Source organism: Gymnoscopelus microlampas (genome assembly GCF_963454915.1).
Source record: "Gymnoscopelus microlampas genome assembly, chromosome: 3".
NCBI lineage: Eukaryota > Metazoa > Chordata > Actinopteri > Myctophiformes > Myctophidae > Gymnoscopelus > Gymnoscopelus microlampas.
The window spans coordinates 53,535,210-53,557,396 of NC_139940.1; the positions used below are offsets into that span (position 1 = coordinate 53,535,210).

Here is a 22,187-nt window from a genome sequence, read left to right on the forward strand (position 1 = left end):
AGGGAAGATTCTGACAGTTTCTCTGTGTCCCCTACACATAGACATGCACACACATTTGCACCAAATGATGTTGCTATGTTTACAGTTTACATGTGTGCCAAATGTTATGCCTGTATCCACCGCGTAATGATTTTTCACATAATTCCCCCTACTATCAGTTATCTTATTTTTTTTGCATTTGGAATCACATGCAGGTTTGTTTTACACAAGCCATCCGTCTGGCGCCTTGCCAATAAAGGTTCGCAGGATCTAACGCAAATTTTAGTTGACAAACATGTAAACATTTTTAGGCTATCCCTTGTCATAAGGCCAAGGGATAGCTAACGAAATTAAATAAAATCGGACGTGACCTATCCTATATTAAAATTGCCAAATGCATACGGTGAATGGTGGGTCGACGTCACAAACGTAATATCCGGACTGGCGAGGCGTACCATTGCACCCCCCTTCAGAGGACCTCAACAGGTGACCTCACGTACCAACACATTATGGAAGGGACTGCAATGGAAGCAAGCTGTAAGATTTTTTTGCATCATCCTTTTGATTATGGTGGGTCAGATGTATGTTACATGTGACATATGTTTTATTTCATGATCAATAAAGATATCAATCAATCAATCAAAGGGATATGCTGAAGGAACATTGGGCTGAGGGAACTTAACGCTGAAGCAAAGCTTTTCGGGTCTATGATCCGGTCGGGAGCGGAAGTATAGCCCTACGTCACCAGACGCGTCATTCGCGTCATCAGGTGACCGGATCGCGACAATCCGGAAAGACTTCACCCCAAAATAGGTCCGTCCTAATAAAATCCTTGATGCGGCGTAGTTTAGCTTATTTTTAAAATATAAATGTGAGTGTACTTTCCGGAGACTATTTAGCGTCTGTATTATCCCACAAGGAAATTCTATTCCATTTAAATAGGGATTGGGGAACCAAAACAAAGCGGCACCGCAAAACCGGATCGCGACAATCCGGAAAGAGATTTTTTTTTTTTTTTTCAGTAGGCGTGGCCTAGACCGGATCACACAGGTCTTTAGTAACGCATACCAGGCTTTCCTCCGAGGTGGAAAGACTGGTGACGCTGACGCGAGGTTAGTGTAGCCTGCAGACTAGCCTGCATTTTAACCATGTGTAGCCTGCAGACTAGCCTGCATTTTAACCATGTGTAGGCTGCAGACTAGCCTGCATTTTAACCTGTGTAGCCTGCAGTCTAGCCTGCATTTTAACCTGTGTAATATTCAGCCTGCATTTTAACCATGTGTAGCCTGCAGCCTGCATTTTAACCTGTGTAGCCTGCAGTCTAGCCTGCATTTTAACCTGTGTAGCCTGCAGCCTGCATTTTAACCATGTGTAGCCTGCAGCCTGCATTTTAACCTGTGTAGCCTGCAGACTAGCCTGCATTTTAACCTGTGTAGCTGCAGACTAGCCTGCATTTTAACCTGTGTTGCATGCAGTTTAACCTGCATTTTAACCTGTGTTGCAGTCTAACCTGCATTTTAACCTGTGTTGCATGCAGTCTAACCTGCAGTCTAATTGACCAAAGATCTGTACGTAGATCGACAGAACAGGCATGTGCAACAGCATAGTCACAGGACATGCAAAAATAAAAACATATGAGACAAGATAAAATACTTCATGGCCCTATCTTGCATTACCCCTTATTCCTAAACTTATTAGCTATATTTTACTATTTATATTAAAAAAATAGTTCATATAGCTTAAGCTCACAACGTGTTGATGTTGATCGGCTAGTTGAACTATTTTTAAATGTTTTGAAAAATAGTAAACTATGGCTAATAAGTTTAGGGATAAGGGGTAAGGCGGCGTACAAGATAAGGCCCACAGATTCAAACAACATTAAAAGCTAGAAGCTAGAGAAAATAAATGAGTCTTGAGGAGAGATTTAAAACCCCCAATAGTCTGAGAACTTATACTTGGAAGTGGTAAGCTGTTCCATTTCAAAAGTAATTCAAGTGTTCACAGATTAGGCCGTTCGCTCGTTTGTCTGCAGCTCATGACAAATCACAGTCACTGCAGTGGTGACTGAAGAAATTACATATTGTGTGTCTTTATGTAGTTATTTGGTTTCTTGCACAGAATACACAACTTTTTTCTGTTCTGGCCCCACAGTGGTGGAATTAACTTCCCACTGCCCATCTTTCGCCACAGGCTGAAAACCCACCTCTTCAGGAAACACTACCCTTCCTCTTTGCCTGGCCTACTTGTTGTTAACTAGTTGTACGAACTCTTGTTTTATTGTTGTATTGTTTTATTGGATCTTGTTTAGTCGATACAATTATTTGTTTTAGCTCGTGCTCATTTGATTTTGCTATTTTGTCTCATCTGTTTGAGAAAGTAGGTAGCTGATATATTGCACTTTTACCTTAGCGCTAGGTATGCTCTTGGTTGCTTGTTTTTGCAGGAAATGAACTTAAGACTTCTGGTGATTAGTAGTTTCGTTCCCTACCTATGTTGAATGCACTTATTGTGTCGCTTTGGATAAAAGCGTCTGCTAAATGGCTGTAATGTAATGTAATGTAATGAATACACAAATGTGAGTCTTGTCTCTTACTTCTCTTAATTTACTACACTACGTCAACTCAACACACTATCAACGGTCAGGGGATCTTAGAATAATCTCACATTCTATTCCAATTCACTTTTTAAACAATTATTTTACTGATTTTCCTTTCAGACCCCAAATTAGATATTGCTCAATTTTAAAAATATTCACTTCCAATTTGAAGCTCAGATTATACTAAGATCCCCCGGGCCCCTGTGAAGGTATCTTAGTATAATCTGAGATTCAATTCGAATTCACTTCTCAAGTCTATCTTACTGATTTTCGTTTCAGAACCTAAATAAAACATTGCTTGTTTCTGTCTGCTTCTGTGATGTATGTCCTGTAATGTACTTTGTGTAATGTATTGTGTATGTCCTGCCTGTATCTTGAACGGTGACGTCATGGACACAAAGCAAATTTCGGTGAAAGCTGAAAATAAAGTTGTATCGTATCGTATCGTATCGTATTGCTTCATTTTTTCAATTTTCTATCCCACCAAAAAATCAGGAAAATGCTCCATTTTTCTGATATTCTGCTTAGTATTTTGGCTTCTTTTGATTTGGGACTGACACTGAGAAAAGCTCAAAATAGTTTTTTTTTCCAAATCTTTCATCCCAGAATAAAAATCAAAGAATGTCTTTGCCATTTTCCAATTTTCTAGCCTACCCAAAAAAAATCAGGAAAATGTTTCGTTTCGGTAAAATTTATTTTCCCGAAACAAATCCGAAAAAATCACTAAGTGTGGAGGCCAAAATCGTCCCCCCAAAAACCTTATAGGAGTACGTTTCAGGCAATTTAGAGTTGATTGGTAATTTTCGTTTCGGTAAAATTTATTTTACCGAAACGAAAGTTAAATCCGAAAAAATCACTAAGTGTGGAGGCCAAAATCGTCCCCCCAAAAACCTGTTAGGAGTACGTTTCAGGCAATTTAGAGTTGATTGGTAAATTTATTTTACCAAAACGAAAGTTAAATCCGAAAAAATCACTAAGTGTGGAGGCCAAAATCGTCCCCCCAAAAACCTATTAGGAGTACGTTTCAGGCAATTTAGAGTTGATTGGTGATTTTCGTTTCGGTAAAATTTATTTTACCGAAACGAAAGTTAAATCCGAAAAAAATCACTAAGTGTGGAGGCCAAAATCGTCCCCCCAAAAACCTGTTAGGAGTACGTTTCAGGCAATTTAGAGTTGATTGGTAATTTTCGTTTCGGTAAAATTTATTTTACCGAAACGAAAGTTATATGCGAAAAAATCACTAAGTGTGGAGGCCAAAATCGTCCTCCCAAAAACCTGTTAGGAGTACGTTTCAGGCAATTTAGAGTTGATTGGAAGTACTTTGTAGTGACTTTTTTTGGTCCCTAACATTCATCGAGCTCTGGACTTAGTACATTTATTTTTTAACCATTGTGTCACTACCGAAACGAAAGTTTGTCACTACCGAAACGAAAGTTAAATCCGAAAAAATCACTAAGTGTGGAGGCCAAAATCGTCCCCCCAAAAACCTGTTAGGAGTACGTTTCAGGCAATTTAGAGTTGATGGCCCTATACCGGTGGGTATGCGGTCCAACTAAGGTGGGACTCAGGGAGTTGGACGCCCCTGCCATGCACAGCCCCCAGTGAACATATCTCATATAGTTCACTGGTTATTTTATTCTATAGATGGTCACCATTTGGGAACACCCCCCTCTGGTGGACAAAATAAATCATTACACACATACACACGTGCACACAATGCCCTTTATATTTATGTATGTATATGTATGTATATATATGTATATATATGTGTGTATGTGTATATGTGTTTTTATAACTTTCTAGTTGAAACAGTCTTTTAAGGGAGCAACAGATGGGCCAGTGCAATAGAGCATTTAATTTGCCTTTTTAAACCACACAACTCAATAACAATACCTACTCCTCCCCCTACATCTCCCCCTACTCTGCGCCCTATTCCTACTCCTACCCCGGGCCCTACTCCTTCCCCTACTCTGGGCCCTATTCCTACCCCTACTCTGGGCCCTATTCCTACTCCTACCCCTACTCTGGGCCCTACTCCTCCCCCTACTCTGGGCCCTATTCCTACTCCTCCTCCCCCTAATCCTCCCCCTACTCCTCCCACTACTCCCCGACTATATTCCCTCTTTACTCTACCCCTACTCTACTCACTACTCTACTCCACCTACTCTACACACCCTCTATCTATCTCAGTAACTGAGACCCAATTGGCCAGATTCGGTCTCAGTTACTAAGGTGGTGACTGGATTTGAACCAGGACACTCCTACAAGTTATTCTACGGATATCAGTCAATTTATCCGCTGCCCCAATTTACCGGGGACTTGACGTTAGTGGGAATCGAACCCAGGATCGCTCGGTCCTGGGTTGAACTGCAACCCAGGACCCTCCTACAAGTTATTCTACGGATATCAGTCAATTTATCCGTTGCCCCAAGTTACCGGGGACACTTGACTCGAGTGGGAATCGAACCCACTCAAGTCAAGTCAAGTCAAGTCATGTTATTGGACAGACGCTCTACCAGTTGAGCTATGTCTGTTGGCTGAGAGTTACAGGTTTCCTGGTGGTTTTAACTTGTTTTTCTAGAAGTTAGTCTGCAAAGGAATGCATCACTAAGGATATCGGTCAATTTATCCGTTGCCCCAAGTTACCGGGGACACTTGACTCAAGTGGGAATCGAACCCACTCAAGTCAAGTCAAGTCATGTTAATGGACAGACGCTCTACGAGTTGAGCTAAGCTGTTGGCTGAGAGTTACAGGTTTCCTGGTGGTTTTAACTTGTTTTTCTAGAAGTTAGCCTGCAAAGGGAGGCATCACTAAGGATATCAGTCAATTTATCCGTTGCCCCAAGTTACCGGGGACACTTGACTCGAGTGGGAATCGAACCCACTCAAGTCAAGTCAAGTCATGTTAATGGACAGACGCTCTACCAATTGAGCTATGCTGTTGGCTGAGAGTTACAGGTTTCCTGGTGGTTCTAACTTGTTTTTCTAGAAGTTAGTCTGCAAAGGGAAGCATCACTAAGGATATCAGTCAATTTATCCGTTGCCCCAAGTTACCGGGGACACTTGACTCGAGTGGGAATTGAACCCACTCAAGTCAAGTCAAGTCATGTTAATGGACAGACGCTCTACCAGTTGAGCTATGCTGTTGGCTGAGAGTTACAGGTTTCCTGGTGGTTTTAACTTGTTTTTCAAGAAGTTAGTCTGCAAAGGGAAGCATCACTAAGGATATCAGTCAATTTATCCGTTGCCCCAAAGTACCGGGGACACTTGACTCGAGTGGGAATCGAAGCCACTCAAGTCAAGTCAAGTCATGTTATTGGACAGACGCTCTACGAGTTGAGCTAAGCTGTTGGCTGAGAGTTACAGGTTTCCTGGTGGTTTTAACTTGTTTTTCTAGAAGTTAGTCTGCAAAGGGAGGCATCACTAAGGATATCAGTCAATTTATCCGTTGCCCCAAGTTACCAGGGACACTTGACTCGAGTGGGAACCGAACCCACTCAAGTCAAGTCAAGTCATGTTATTGGACAGACGCTCCACCAGTTGAGCTAAGCTGTTGGCTGAGAGTTACAGGTTTCCTGGTGATTTTAACTTTTTTTTCTAGAAGTTAGTCTGCAAAGGGAAGCATCACTAAGGATATCAGTCAATTTATCCGTTGCCCCAAGTTACCGGGGACACTTGACTCGAGTGGGAATCGAACCCACCCAAGTCAAGTCATGTTATTGGACAGACGCTCTACCAGTTGAGCTAAGTTGTTGGCTGAGAGTTACAGGTTTCCTGGTGCTTTTAACTTGTTTTTCTAGAAGTTAGTCTGCAAAAGGAAGCATCACAGTAAAGACACCAGTGGGATTTGAACTCATGGCCTCTGGATCATGAATACTGCGTCTCAACCCATTGAGCTAACTGTTGGCCAAGAAATACAGCCTTCCTGGTGATTTGACTTGAACAACAAACAAGACAAATACATTTATTTTTTCACCATTGTGTCACTACCGAAACGAAAGTTTGTCACTACCGAAACGAAAGTTAAATCCGAAAAAATCACTAAGTGTGGAGGCCAAAATCGTCCCCCCAAAAACCTGTTAGGAGTACGTTTCAGACAATTTAGAGTTGATTGGTAATTTTCGTTTCGGTTGCCTGAAACATACTCCTAACAGGTTTTTGGGGGGACGATTTTGGCCTCCACACTTAGTGATTTTTTTGGATTTAACTTTCGTTTCGGTAGTGACAAACTTTCGTTTCGGTAGTGACACAATGGTGAAAAAATAAATTTACTAAGTCCAGAGCTCGATGACTGTTAGAGACCAAAAAAAGTCACTACAAAGTACTACCAATCAACTCTAAATTGCCTAAAACGTACTCCTAACAGGTTTTTGGGGGGACGATTTTGGCCTGCACACTTAGTGATTTTTTCGGATTTAACTTTCGTTTCGGTAAAATAAATTTTACCGAAACGAAAATTACCAATCAACTCTAAATTGCCTGAAACGTACTCCTAACAGGTTTTTGGGGGGACGATTTTGGCCTACACAATTAGTGATTTTTTCGGATTTAACTTTCATTTTGGTAGTGACAAACTTTCGTTTCGGTAGTGACACAATGGTGAAAAAATAAATTTACTAAGTCCAGAGCTCGATGAATGTTAGGGACCAAAAAAAGTCACTACAAAGTACTACCAATCAACTCTAAATTGCCTGAAACGTACTCCTAACAGGTTTTTGGGGGGACGACTTTGGCCTCCACACTTAGTGATTTTTTCGGATTTAACTTTCGTTTCGGTAAAATAAATTTTACCGAAACGAAAATTACCAATCAACTCTAAATTGCCTGAAACGTACTCCTAACAGGTTTTTTGGGGGGACTATTTTGGCCTCCACACTTAGTGATTTTTTCGCATTTAACTTTCGTTTCGGTAAAATAAATTTTACCGAAACGAAAATTACCAATCAACTCTAAATTGCCTGAAACGTACTCCTAACAGGTTTTTGGGGAGACAATTTTGGCCTCCACACTCAGTGATTTTTTCGCAGTTAACTTTCGTTTCGGTAAAATAAATTTTACCGAAACGAAAATTACCAATCAACTCTAAATTTCCTGAAACGTACTCCTAACAGGTTTTTGGGGGGACGATTTTGGCCTCCACAATTAGTGATTTTTTCGGATTTAACTTTCGTTTCGGTAGTGACAAACTTTCGTTTCGGTAGTGACACAATGGTGAAAAAATAAATTTACTAAGTCCAGAGCTCGATGAATGTTAGGGACCAAAAAAAGTCACTACAAAGTACTACCAATCAACTCTAAATTGCCTGAAACGTACTCCTAACAGGTTTTTGGGGGGACGATTTTGGCCTCCACAACTAGTGATTTTTTCGGATTTAACTTTCGTTTCGGTAAAATAAATTTTACCGAAACGAAAATTACCAATGAACTCTAAATTGCCTGAAACGTACTCCTAACAGTTTTTTGGGGGGACGATTTTGGCCTCCACACTTAGTGATTTTTTTCGGATTTAACTTTCGTTTGGGTAAAATAAATTTTACCGAAACGAAAATTACCAATCAACTCTAAATTGCTTGAAACGTACTCCTAACAGGTTTTTGGGGGGACGATTTTGGCCTCCACACTTAGTGATTTTTTTCGGATTTAACTTTCGTTTCGGTAGTGACAAACTTTCGTTTCGGTAGTGACACAATGGTGAAAAAATAAATTTAGTAAGTCCAGAGCTCGATGACTGTTAGGGACCAAAAAAAGTCACTACAAAGTACTACCAATCAACTCTAAATTGCCTAAAACGTACTCCTAACAGGTTTTTGGGGGGACGATTTTGGCCTGCACACTTAGTGATTTTTTCGGATTTAACTTTCGTTTCGGTAAAATAAATTTTACCGAAACGAAAGTTACCAATCAACTCTAAATTGCCTGAAACGTACTCCTAACAGGTTTTTGGGGGGACGATTTTGGCCTCCACACTTAGTGATTTTTTTCGGATCTAACTTTCGTTTCGGTAAAATAAATTTTACCGAAACGAAAATTACCAATCAACTCTAAATTGCCTGAAACGTACTCCCAATAGGTTTTTGGGGGGACGATTTTGGCCTCCACACTTAGTGATTTTTTCGGATTTAACTTTCGTTTCGGTAAAATAAATTTACCAATCAACTCTAAATTGCCTGAAACGTACTCCTAACAGGTTTTTGGGGGGACAATTTTGGCCTACACAATTAGTGATTTTTACGGATTTAACTTTCGTTTCGGTAGTGACAAACTTTTGTTTCGGTAGTGACACAATGGTGAAAAAAAAAAAGTCACTACAAAGTACTACCAATCAACTCTAAATTGCCTGAAACGTACTCCTAACAGGTTTTTGGGGGGACGATTTTGGCCTCCACACTTAGTGATTTTTTCGGATTTAACTTTCGTTTAGGTAAAATAAATTTTACCGAAACGAAAATTACCAATCAACTCTAAATTGCCTGAAACGTACTCCTAACAGGTTTTTGGGGGGACGATTTTGGCGATTGTTTTTTCACTGATTACAGCTAAATAATCATACTTCTCGACTAAGTCAATACATAATTTGGTAAACAATAATATAATCCCATATAAAGGTGATTAAATATTTGTTATATATGTATATGTGAACCCAAGTGTTTAAAACCCATAATGATAACAACAATATTTCTATCCCTTTTTTCTAGGCCTGCTTCCCTCTAAGCTATAGTTCTGCAAGCTAGCTGGTTGACAACCTAAAAAGATTGATAATTTAGGTTTAAGCTTTAAAGGGATATTTCACTTTCAGAAAAACTTTTGGTGATTTTATCATCTACTCAAGCCTTTGTGAGCCCCCCAGACAGTTTTTAAGTTGCTCGATTCAGTATTTAGATGTTTGTTTTGCATTTTATCAGACACGCCCCCTTCCTATACAAACCCATTGTAACTTCAAACTCCATTTTAACCATGTTAGATTCATCAAAAACACCCGTCCTTGATTCTGGTGACTCACCCTGCCCTCCTAATGCGTGAGGGGGCCGTGTTTTTCCGAGATTGTTTTTCATTTATTTTATTTTATTTTTTTATTGTATTTTACTTTTTTCATTTTCCAAATTTTTTTTTAAAAATAAATGAAAAATGTTATCGAAAAAACACGGCCCCCTCGCGTATTAGGGGGGCGGTAGGAGATGGGTGAACCAAGGACGGGTGTTTTTGATGAATCTAGCATGTTAAAAATGGAGTTTGAAGTTACAATGGGTTTGTATAGGAAGGGGGCGTGTCTGATAAAATGAATATCTAATATCTAAATATTGAATCAAGCAACTTAAAAACTGTCTGCGGGGCTCACAAAAGCCTGAGTAGACGATACAATCACCAAAAGTTTTTTTGAAAGTGAAATATCCCTTTAAGAGAGAGAGAGAGAGAGAATGAGAGAGCGACCTGCACTTTGAATACGCGGGGGAGCAAAAATCCCCCACCCGTGCTAGCTCTTCTCACACTCCCACCTCTCTGTTTCACTGTACGCCCATAGAAAGAGGCCTACCATTTTCCAGTTTCAATGTGTAAATATTATCCTCATCACCACCTTGTCACAGATACTATGTGGAATAAGTGTATTCAATATTAACATCAATTTAGTCGTCACCTCCAACACCCTCTCTTGTTAACAATGAAGACACATAATCTCCCATCATAATTCATCTGTATTTTGCAAAAACAATCAATACAATCCAATCAACAGTAACAGTATTCAATATTTTCAGCATTTTGCTCAAATGCTACTGTATCTGACTGGCATACATGTTCAAATGATTACAAGAAAGCGTAAAACAATTATGGAACCCATATCATGGTTGATGAATTGTTGAAAAATATATTAAGTAATTAAGCACACAGTGTATGAGCAATCAAGACAGGTAGAAGATGTTGCTACAGTATTTAAGGCCTTCTAGGCCTCTATGGATACTCTTCATATTACAAGTAAGACGCGCGAACGCGGGAAGCGAACGCAGCTTGAAAATAACAATAAGAAGAATGGAAAGGAATGAGCAATTGTAGAGAAGTGGGTGGTGCAGTTAACGAAGGCGTTTTCAACTGCAACCTCTTGTCCCCTTTTAATGTGTGGTGACCGGCTCTCTCCATCTCTCCAGATTCAGCCTTGGGATGGTGTCGCAGTTGACGAGCCCTGATTTCACAGTGAAGACGTCCTGAGGAACAGTGAGGATTCCAGTGTTGTCACAGATGATCGTGGCCAGGGTTACGCGGTGCAGTTCAGCTCTCTGTTCACGGGTGAAGACGCCTGGAGCCTCATACCACAACCTGGGATTAGAAAAGAAGGTGTGAGATACACACACACACACACACACACACACACACACACACACACACACACACACACACACACACACGTGTATCACGCACACACACGCACACGCACACGCACACACACACACACACACACACACACACACACACACACACACACACACACACACACACACACAGTACTCAGAAATACATACTGAGTACTGTATGTATTTCTATATCACTCACCTGTCCCCTTGACGGATATCCTGGAACTGTTTCCTAATGAGACAGGCAAACAGAGGGCCAACGCGGGCACCATGGCTAAAAGGCTCGGCTACACCACCGAGCCAGACATCGATGTTATCAGGTGTGCCATAGAGCTGAAGCAGCTCGCGAGCCAGGTCACGGTTCTGCAGAACTTGATGAAGCTGATGCTCATTTTGAGGTTGAGAGAGCCCGCAATGCTTGCGCCAGGCGTTGTAACCTTGTTGGTAAACAAAGACATTTGTTATGGATTGTGATGAACCCACTAAGGCGTAAGGTTCCGATTCTACAAATGTCTTCTAGATCCTATAACAGTTTTCGGAAAAACGTATGTTGTTATATTAGTGGTTCTCAAACTTTTTTCACATCAAGAACCTCCAAAATGATATATGTATTTGGCCACGGATCCCCATCGCAAAATGTTTTGTTCCAGGGACCCCCAGAAGCAAAGATTTGAGTGAAACATTTTTGCTTTAAAAATATATATCAAATTTTCACGATTCTTTTAAAATAGCAGATCTACAAGCTCATAGCGCGGCACTCGGTGCCGCACTATGAGCTTGTATATCTGCCATTTAAAAAAAAAAGTTTAAGTATAAAATAATGATAACTAGACGCGTCGCAATTCCGGGGAAATTGCAAAGTGTGGTTGCGCCGACGCCGGTCCCCCTATGGGTCAAAGTGGAAATGCTTTTGGGAATTTGTTGAGTAAAGCACCCTCGACATGTGATTTAAATTTGGGATTGACCGGACGTTTCGTTCGTGATTTCTGGCATTTTTGGTGAAACGGGCCCCTCCCACTAATTTTGGAAGCCAATTATGGACGAACGGTAAGGACAATCAAAATGCCGTTTGGATATCTTTACCGCATGGGTCCATAGATCATGTGTACCGATTTGTGTGAGATTAGGACAAAATTTGAAGGAAAAGGAGCAAAAAGTGTGTTTTGAAGGAAATTCAAAATGGCGGAAAATCTATCCTGACGCAAATGGGCGTGGCCTATATGGGGAGATGCGTCGGGACCCAAGGAATCCAGGTGAAAAGAAATTTTGATTTTACGAGCTACGGTTCAAGAGTTATAGGCCAAAAGGTAAAGTGGGCTGTTATAGCGCCACCATGTGGCCGATTGGTGTAATTATTTTTCTAATAATTTTGGACTAAATTATGAACCTCCCTTCCAAATGTGGTAACTCTAGCTCTTACGGTTTCTGAGAAAAAAATACTTGAATGGGAGTTTTTGCAATTCCCATTAAAGTGGATGGGGAAATTTAATGCACTAATAAATCAATATCAAAAAATCTATCCTGACGCAAATGGACGTGACCTATATGGGAAGATGCGTCGTGACCCAAGGAATCCAGGTGAAAAGAAATTTTGATTTTAGGACCTACGGTTCAAGAGTTATAGGCCAAAAGGTAAAGTGGGCTGTTATAGCGCCACCATGAGGCCGAATGGTTTAATTATTTTTTCAATAATTTCGGATAATATTATGAACCTTCCCTCCGAATTTGGTAGCTCTAGCTCTTACGGTTTCTGAGAAAAAAATACTTGAATGTGATTTTTTTCACTTTTACATTAAAGTGGATGGGGAAATTTAATGCACTAATAAATCAATATCAATTAAACTATTTAACCAATCTCTTAGCCCTATACACGCGCACGATTCCCGATTTAGACGGTCATTTTGATATATGGCAACATTAGGGGATCAAAACTGTGGGAGGAGATGCGCTGTAAAGTATTGTTTATCTATAAAGAAATTAAGAAATAAAGAAATAAAGTGTATAGAGTACTATAGTCTGGTTGCCCTGTTGGGCAACCACACTAATAATAATATTATAATAATGTAAGTGATTACACAGATGCGTTCCCAGCTTGTAGATATGCTATTTTTTTTTAATGTTTTATATATTTTGAACATTTTGAAATCTTCGCATAGGCCTATAATGAAATATGGAAACAATAAAACTGGCACATCCACTGGACGGCAGGTGCAGGACCAACAGTGGATATATATATAAGAGAAATAATAAAGTCCGCACACTGAAAATGTTAAAAGAAGCTCCCAGTCAAGGCTTCAATAAAGCTTCTTTCAGTGTGTGGACTTTCTTATTTCTCCTATAATGAAATATGGACACCAGGTTGAAGGTGGTTAACACATGTACTGTACCACGAAGGCCATGGTCACGTCCTCTAGCCATGTTGAGGGCGCCAAGGTCCAAAGCTACTTCAAACATGAATTTGAAAAGCAGGTCCCTCACAGCATCCACCATCATGCTATCCTGAGTGTTCAGTTTAGTTGGCGTTTTAACCATGCCACGGAATATGGGGTCAAGGCCACCTGAGAAAACCAATGTAAAAATGGTATTGTTACAATACCCATTGAAGAAATAGTATTCAAAAAACACAATCATTTATGGACTTAGGAAATACATTTTCACATTTTTGTGATGAGTAGCCTATAATGTGAATCATGAAAGATATGTTTTCTGCACATTACTCGGTGTTGCCTTCATGTATACAGTGGTGGAAAAAATACTCACGTATTTTACTTAAGTAAAAGTATCAATACTGCAATGTAGGAATACTCCATTACAAGTGAAAGTCCAGAATTCAGAATTTACTTGAGTAAAATTATAAAAGTATTGGTATCGAAATGTACTTAAAGTACCAAAAGTAGAAAGTACTCATTACGCAGAATGTTCCATTTTGCAAGTTTTCAAATGTATAAAATGTATAAAAATCTTTAGAAAATAGCAGATCTCTTGTAGATCAGCTATTTTCAAATAGCCTAGGTATAAAATATAGGGCTAAAGTGGTTAATGTATGTTTTATAACATAATATTTTATATCTGCAAAGTAACTAGTAACTTAAAGTTTTCAAATAAATGTGGAATAAAAGTACAATATTTGCCTCTGAGATGTAGTGGAGTAGAAGTAAAAGCACTGAAAATTGGAAATACTCCAGTAAAGTAAAACAAATACCACAACATTGTACTTAAGTACAGTACTTGAGTAAATGTAATTAGTTATTTTCCACCACTGCATGTATAGTACACTGGTCTTCACTGAATGACGTACCGTACCTTCAAAAACAATTCTCCAGGGAGTAAAGAAGGCCTGGAACAAGGGGACATTGCCGACACCAGTCTGGTGTGGGCAATGTCTACTGGGGTCTGACTTGTAGTTTTCATCCAGCCGGGGCAAGACAGCCGGGAGGGTGTTGTGTGCAAAGCGGTACGCTGCCGTAGCAAACACGTTGGAGACGCTGGGGTCTACGTTAGGGTCGTAGCCAGGGTAAGGCCCAAGCTCTCGGATTTCGGCAGGACCAAGAATATGATGCAGGTAGTCTCGGAAATTGAACACCTAGAAGATATGGAATGTTGTGGTGTGTAAGTCAGTCATGTGCAGGAACAGTGAGTGTCTAGCAGTGGCGTGCACAGACATTTTGAGGGGCAGGTTCTCAAGTAACAAAAAAAAAAAGGGCACCTCGCGCAGCGCGCGGAACCGCCGGCTGCCTTAGTAGTGTGAGATTTATAGAAGAAAATTGCAACGCACATCTTGGGGAATTGTTAATATATTAGAAGCTTTTAATCCAGAATTGATCGATGTCACCATGGGCTACATACTGTAAACCAGGGGTCTTCAACGTTTTCAGGCCAAGGACCCCCTAGCTGAGAGAGAAATGAAGCAGGGACCCCCTCTATATTGTATAAAATTGTGTTTAAGATTATATTATTTGTGTCTACTTGGTCTGCTCTTTTTTCCCTCTACACCTATACCTCTTTGCCAAAAATAGCCGATCTACAAGCCCACAACGCCTCGCAGCGCGAGTCGTTGTGGGCTTGTAGATCGGCTATTTTTGGATAAAGTTCTCCTCGGAAAAGGGATGCTAGGTTTCGAGTGGTTATGGTAAAAAAAATAATCATATCACATAAAGATTTGGCGGACCCCCTGTAGTAACTCTGAGGACCCCTTAGGGGTCCCGGACCCCCTGTTGAAGACCCCTGCTGTAAACTGGAAAAAAGGGCACTTCTGGTCAAGAGGGCAAAGGGCAGTTGCTCTAGCACCACCTAGAGTCTATCTGTGCACGTCCCTGAGTTTCTGGAATGGATGAATACATATACAGTGAGTATATGTACAGTCTGTCTCTTCTGTAGTCCTGGCAGTTCTGTTTTAGTCGTTCACTTGTTTCTCCATTTTGTCTGGAGATGATTATGGCTGTCTATTGACTGTACATACTGTGTATTCTAATTCTAATCTAAGCTTATGTTTATGTATTTTGCTTTGGTGCTTAGTCTGCTTACTATGTACCTGTACCTCTCCTGTGTTTCAACCTACACCTGCATTTCCCTATGGCCTAACTTATCTTGTCTTACACAGATTTATTATTATTATCATGTTTTTAAAGCAGGGGTCTTCAACGTTTTCAGGCCAGGGACCCCCTAGCTGAGAGAGAGATGAAGCAGGGACCCCCTCTATATTGAATAAAATTGTGTTTCAGATAAACTTCTGCTGCTCTTTTTTCCCTGTCTACACCTATAACTCTTTGCCAAAAATAGCCGATCTACAAGCTCACAACGCCTCGCAGCGCGAGGCGTTGTGAGCTTGTAGATCGGCTATTTTTGGCCAAAGTTCTCCTCAGAAAAGGGATGCTAGGGTTCAAGTGGTTAATGTAAAAAAAAAAAAAAAATCCTATCACACAAAGATTTGGCAGACCCCCTGTCGTAACTCTGAGGACCCCCTAGGGGTCCCGGACCCCCTGTTGAAGACCTCTGTTTTAAAGGGTTAGTTCACCAAACAAAAACAAAAATCTATCGATTAGTCACCCCATGGAGACTTGAATTCATGCATGGTTTTTCGTTTTTGTCGCATTCCTAAGCCAATACTTTGATGGCCAGCCAACCGGTAGGCAGCGGTTCCGGCAGGAGACACAAAGGAGACTCTTTGTGTCTCCTACCGGAACCACTGCCGGTCATACAGAACAAAACAATATCCATGAATTCAAGTCTCCATGGGGTGACTAATCGATAGGAGAAAAGTCATTTTGGGGGTGAACTATCCCTTTAATATGAGAAATATGAGCACAAGTTGATACGTTGCAAAGGTCATGTTACCTGTGTGTAGGCACCATTGATCTTGCGAGCCTCTTGGTAGAGCCTCTCACCGTCCCAATGGGGGTTAATTCTCTTCAGTGCACGCGCTAGACGGTTGTGTTCACGCAGGAATAGCGTGTGAAAAGATGTCAAGTATATGTTCTCATTCGAACGGGAGTCACCTGAAAAAAAAAAATAGCAAGACAGACAATGACCAAATATCAATCACTTCCTCTTGTCAACATGTCAAATACTATCATTGGATGTTTGCCTTAATTTGAGTGGGTGGGCTTTAAAAGAGTGTATCAATAGCATTCTTCATTCATCATCAGATTAAAGGGATGTTTTTTTTGTGTTGGCACATTGCTAAGCCAATAATTTGATGACCAGCGGACCGGTAGGCTGCGGTTCCGGTAGGAGACACAAAGGACACTCTTTGTGTCTCCTACCGGAACCGCTGCCGGCCATCAAATTATTGGCTTAGGAATGTGCCAAAAACAAAAAAAATATCCATGAATTCAAGTTTCCACGGGGTGACTAATCGATAGAAAAAAAGTCATTTTGGGGGTGAACTATCCCTTAAAAAGATTTTATACTCAGCCTCAGAGTCAAACTGAGTTCACACTAACCTGCAAGGAAACAGGGCACCTCTGTTGCAGTTAGGTTACCGGTGATACTTCTGCGTGTGGCACACATGTTTGCATTCATAGGGTCGAAGGGAAGCAGTTCACGTCCATTGTCTCGACGTGATGGATTGACAAGCATCAGGCCCCCGTCATTTGTTAAGTCACGGAGGCGAATAGCTAGCTGTTCCTCAGACCCATATACTTGGCTAAGGTCAAGGAAGGATGTCAGAGAGTTGATCTGCTCTCTCTGGTTGGGTTCACCACCAAAATTGAAGGCAGAAGTTCCTGTTCCACAAGCAGGTGCCGATCTGAAGGAAGGCAGGCAACCTTCAGGGGGGCGGGGGCGACGAGGGTCATCTTCGGGGAACTGTTCATTGGAAAGCATAGATTAAATCACTTAAGCCGTATGTACTTTGACAAAATAGTGAAAATAGTTGTCCTATTAGTTTAATGGCATATCCAACCCAGTGAGCCATAGTTGGCTATTAGACGTCCGTCTAAAACCGGGTTATAACTGGTCTAACAGTGAAAGTTTTTTAAACGTCTATTTGACGTCTCTTAGCCTAGACGTTGATTAGCTGTTTTTTAAGCGTCTATATATTATAGACGTCGATATTATAGACGTAATTTCAACGGCTATAATATAGACATCTATATAGATGCTTAAAAAAACAGCTAATCAACGTCAAGGCTAAGAATAGACGTTGAAAAAACTTTCACTGTTAGACCAGTTATAACCCGGTTTTAGCAGAGCCGTTCGACGTATTTTAAACGTCTAATAGCCCGATATATGCTCAGTGGGAAAATAGGGACACCAGATTCAAAGTGCTTGAAGTGTATGGGAAGAAAACACAGCAACACTGGGAACAGTTTGGGGAAATGTTGAAATTGTTGCAGGATAATAACATAACATGAACATAAAGATTATTGCAGTAAGGCAGGAAGAAGGACACCAACCACAACGGGGATGCAGGGCTCTGTTTCTTCACAGCTCTCTTCACAGTTAACGCCTTTGCTGAAGGAACGAATGCTGGGGGAGAACGGCGTGAAGGTGAGATCGTGATCGTTCCACTGGCCAAAAAAGGTGGTCACGAGGGTGTTCACTGTGTCGTTGACCACGTTGGCATCCATTGTGCGTAGAATGCTGTTGGAGACCTGTCTCACCTTAGAGAGGAGCAGAAATTGGTTACGTTTGCAAAGTCATTTATTGAAGATGTTATTCTGATTATGTCATGCTTCATGCACAGTGGTGGAAAGTAAGTAAGTACATTTACTCAAGTACTGTACTTAAGTGCAATTTTGAGGTATTTGTACTTTACTTGAGTATTTCCAGTTTCAAATACTTTTACTTGTACTCCACTAGATCTCAGATGGGGATTTTGTGCTTTTACTGCACTACAATTATTTGAAATCTTTAGTTACTAGTTACTTTGTAGATTTTGATTATTATTACAAATATACATTAACCACTTCAGCAATATATACATTTCGGCCAAATAGCCGATCTACAAGCTCACTATGCGTCGCGAGATGCGAGATGACGCTGGTTGCTTGTTTCTCTCACAGAACCTGGCGTCTGTGAGAGAAACAAGCAACCAGCGTCATCTCGTTCTGCACGAACGGTAGCTTGTGCGCGACATACAGCACATGTTTGAGTATCATGAGACTCCACGATGAGCAGTAGTAGTGAAAAAACTAACTTTGCATCGGTTATAATAGACAATTTTCACTCTTACACACGTCTCCCATTATGCCGCTGTAAGGGGTCTGCAGAATGGACAACAGGGGCATATCTGGAAGAATTCAACGTTCCTTTGTATGTTGGTGAGTGATTAGCGATACATCAAACACACAACCTAAAATGGCCGGATCTTTTCTTTAAGTAAAACATTTGACATCAAGTAGCCTACGCTATATCATACCAGTGGGAGCATGAAATTGTTGATCTTGTTTCTGGAGCCTCTTGTCAGGAAGATTCCATCATCGTATTCAGCAGAAAGCAAGCGGGCGAACGGGGTGTTGGAGGCCCCAAGACGAGGTCTCCTCCTAAAAATACATATATGAAAGTCATGCATTTCATAGATTCAATTGAGAAACACAGACAATTCCAGACACATTTCTAACACATTTAGCTGTAATATTAGAAACACTGTTCTGGAACATTTGCTTTTCTGAACGATAAGTTTCAAAAATTAAATTGATGTCTTGAAAACACAAGGTGCTCAATCATCAAATCAAATTATATTTCATATAATTAAAGTAGTCCTATCAAAGTTATGATAGAAAGTGACAAATAAAGTGATTCTGTTGTACATCTTGATGGCTACATACAGCCTAATTAGGCTCAGCTGTGTAATGTAACAAATGCAAGATGGCAGCTCTCACAAGTTGTTGCAGACGCTTGTGACTGTGCGAAATTTGTCCAGGTTTTGGATGTTGTTGCATAGTGGGGCACGCACTCGAGCAGAACATCCCGATATTTCAGCGAGGATCGTCAGCTGCTCAGGAGTAAGAAGATCTGAAAAGAACCAATAAAAAGTTTGTGTCTGTGAGTTTCTATATAATGCAGCCCAGGGGTCTTCAACGTTTTTCAGGCCAAGGACCCCCTAGCTGAGAGAGAGATGAAGCAGAGACCCCCCCACTACATATTATGTCAAATGTGTGTTTTCAGACATTTGACCACTTAAACCGTCAATACTTTGTAAACTTGACCATATCACACAAAAATTTGGCGGCCCCCTGTAGTTACTCTGAGCACCCCCTAGGGGTCACGGACCCCCTGTTGAAGACCCCTGATGTAGTCTATATGAGCCTGATTTATACTTTGTCATGGAGTTGTGCACCGAAAATGGTGATCTACAAGCTCACAACGCCTCACAATGCTACATATTGTGAGCTTGCAGATCTGCTAGATTGCACTTTTCGGGACACAGGTATTAGATTGGGTGGAATGTGCATTTGTTTTGACATTTCGGCTGACCTGTTGCATTCAGCGAGCGTTTGTGCACATGGTGGACCTTGTCGTGCAGCAGTCTGATGGTTTGGGCCATGTAGTCTGCAGATCGCACCGCTTGGCGGGTATCTCCACGCGGTTGCTTCATGAGCCGAAGGATGTCAGAGGGGCTAACGTGATCCCTACGCACCCTGCGCAGGCTCCTTGAAAGAAAATAGGCAGTAATGATAAATGAAAGAATCATGTCCTACAGCACACATGGGCAACTGGTGCCACATGCGGCCCCCACCTTCACTTAATGCATCCCGCAGGTTAATATCGGAATACTGATTATTGATTTCAGCTTTTACAATTCCAAACATGCAAACATGTTTGGAATGCAAACATGCTTTAATTACTTCAGTCTGTATTAGTAGCTTAATGACTAGTATTACAATTCTATTGTCTTTTTTATGTCCAATGTATTTGCGTTCATAAAGTTAACACAAGTATAACTAAATGTATTTGAAATTAAACAAAACATTTTACTTTTCAGGATTCCAATTGAATAATTACAAAAAATAATTCTGAATTCCAATTAAAAAATAGCTAAAATAGCTAAAATAGCAAAACGCGTCGCACTGCGACGCGTTTTGTAGATCGGCTATTTTTTGAGCTTGTAGATCGGCTATTTTTGCTACTTTTGTGACATAGTACGGCATGAATTTAAGACAAATGTTAAAATACGGAGATAAGAGGTGTGGTGTCTACCCGACAATATGCAATGTGGCCCCCTGGAGTGAGTGTGGAAATACAGTGGCCCTTTCCATCATCAAAGTTGCCCACCCCTGTCCTACAGAGATCAAAATATCCTCCTGTCCTCCATTTTTGTTTTCATTTGTTATTCAAGTGTAGTAGATTAGCTCAGAGCCTCTGCCTAAAGATCAAAAGCCTAATTTTCCCCCAGCCGAGGATGATTCCCTTTTAGGCTAGTGGATAAGATCATTAGCTTTAGTTTCCCTTCCTGGGTGTTACACAAACCATTTAAAATAATTATTTTGACTGATTATTACTGTTCCTGTTGAAGCAGAACAAATGGGCTGTATGCATTCTTCAGTTGTTTAGTGAACTGTACTGTATGTAGTAGGTCAATTCATGAACTCACTCTTCTCTGGAGTACTTGTAGGCTTCATCCACGATCGTCTTTGCCTTCTCAAAAGCATCTTGAAGGTATGGGCTGCCCAAATGTTCCCCTGTAAACCATCAGAAAGTGAATTAGTCCTTCCATATCCATACCATGGACATTGACAGGGTTTGTGATATCCATGCAAGCAATGACCAACATGCTGATCAGCTAAACAATGAATATAATATAACTTAATGAAATGATGCAGTTTTTCATTTTGTAAAACATTATACCTGATGGAGTAGACTGGCTGTGCATGAAGCACATGCCCAGTGTCAAACAGATGAAGAGACAGGGATTCATCTCTGAAATGTATGATGAGGGAAGAAATATCAGTCTATTTCATATAAAGTGGAGGTGGAAAAAGTATGCTTTACTTAAGTAAAAGTATCAATACTGCAATGTAGAAATACTCTGTTACAAGTTAAAGTCGGAATTCAAAATACGAAAGTAATGTGATCAAAATGTACTTAAAGTACCAGAAGTGAAAGTACTAATTATGCAGAATGTCCCATTGCACAAGTTTCAAATGTCTAAAAAACCTTTGAAGATAGCAGATCTACAAGCTCACAACGCGTCGCGTTGTGAGCTTGTAGATCGGCTATTTTCAAATGGCCAAACTGTATATAAGACTGAAGTGGTTAATGTATGTTTTGTAATAATAATCAAAATCTACAAAGTAACTAGTAACTCAAGTTTTCAAATAACTGTAGTGGAGTAAAAGTACAACATTTGGAACCGACATGTTGTGGAGTAGAAGTAAAAGTATTGGAAATTGGAAATACTTAAGTAAAGTACAAATACCACAAAATTGTACTTAAGTACAGTACTTGAGTAAATGTACTTAGTTACTTTACACCACTGTATAGCCTAAAATAGGTCATTTTCAAATCTTTGCAAAAGATGACAGAAAGAAACATAATAATGACCCCCTTACCTGTGATTTTGATGGATCTCTGAGAACTCCAACATATGAAGTTGGAGTACAGCACTACCACTACCACTAGCCCTACTTATAGTCAGAAAAAGGCCCTGCCCCCTGTTGTAGCTCAATGAGAGTATATATACATACACAAGCGTGTAAGCCTTACTATGAATGTATGTGTCCGCCTTTGTTTGTTTTTGTATTTGTATGTTATTTTATGTTGCAATGGACCATGTGTCCTTAATAAAGTTTGATTGATTGATTGATTGATTGATTGATTGATCGATC

General features: G+C 40.4%; 1 protein-coding gene across 1 annotated transcript; it reads right to left on the reverse strand.

The window, feature by feature from the left end:
- Positions 1–10,250: 10,250 nt before the first annotated feature.
- LOC311042443 (eosinophil peroxidase-like) lies at positions 10,251–21,945 on the reverse strand. Its single transcript, XM_084053181.1, has 13 exons — positions 21,912–21,945; positions 21,208–21,279; positions 20,954–21,041; positions 19,837–20,012; positions 19,242–19,374; positions 18,779–18,902; positions 17,814–18,020; positions 16,860–17,223; positions 16,252–16,412; positions 14,221–14,500; positions 13,305–13,475; positions 11,117–11,354; positions 10,251–10,882 (listed from the first exon to the last, which is right to left on the reverse strand). Exons 2-13 carry the CDS (start codon positions 21,275–21,277, stop codon positions 10,678–10,680), a joined length of 2,217 nt encoding a protein of 738 aa, XP_083909307.1. The 5' UTR covers positions 21,278–21,279; positions 21,912–21,945; the 3' UTR covers positions 10,251–10,677.
- Between the last annotated feature and the right edge of the window lie 242 nt (positions 21,946–22,187).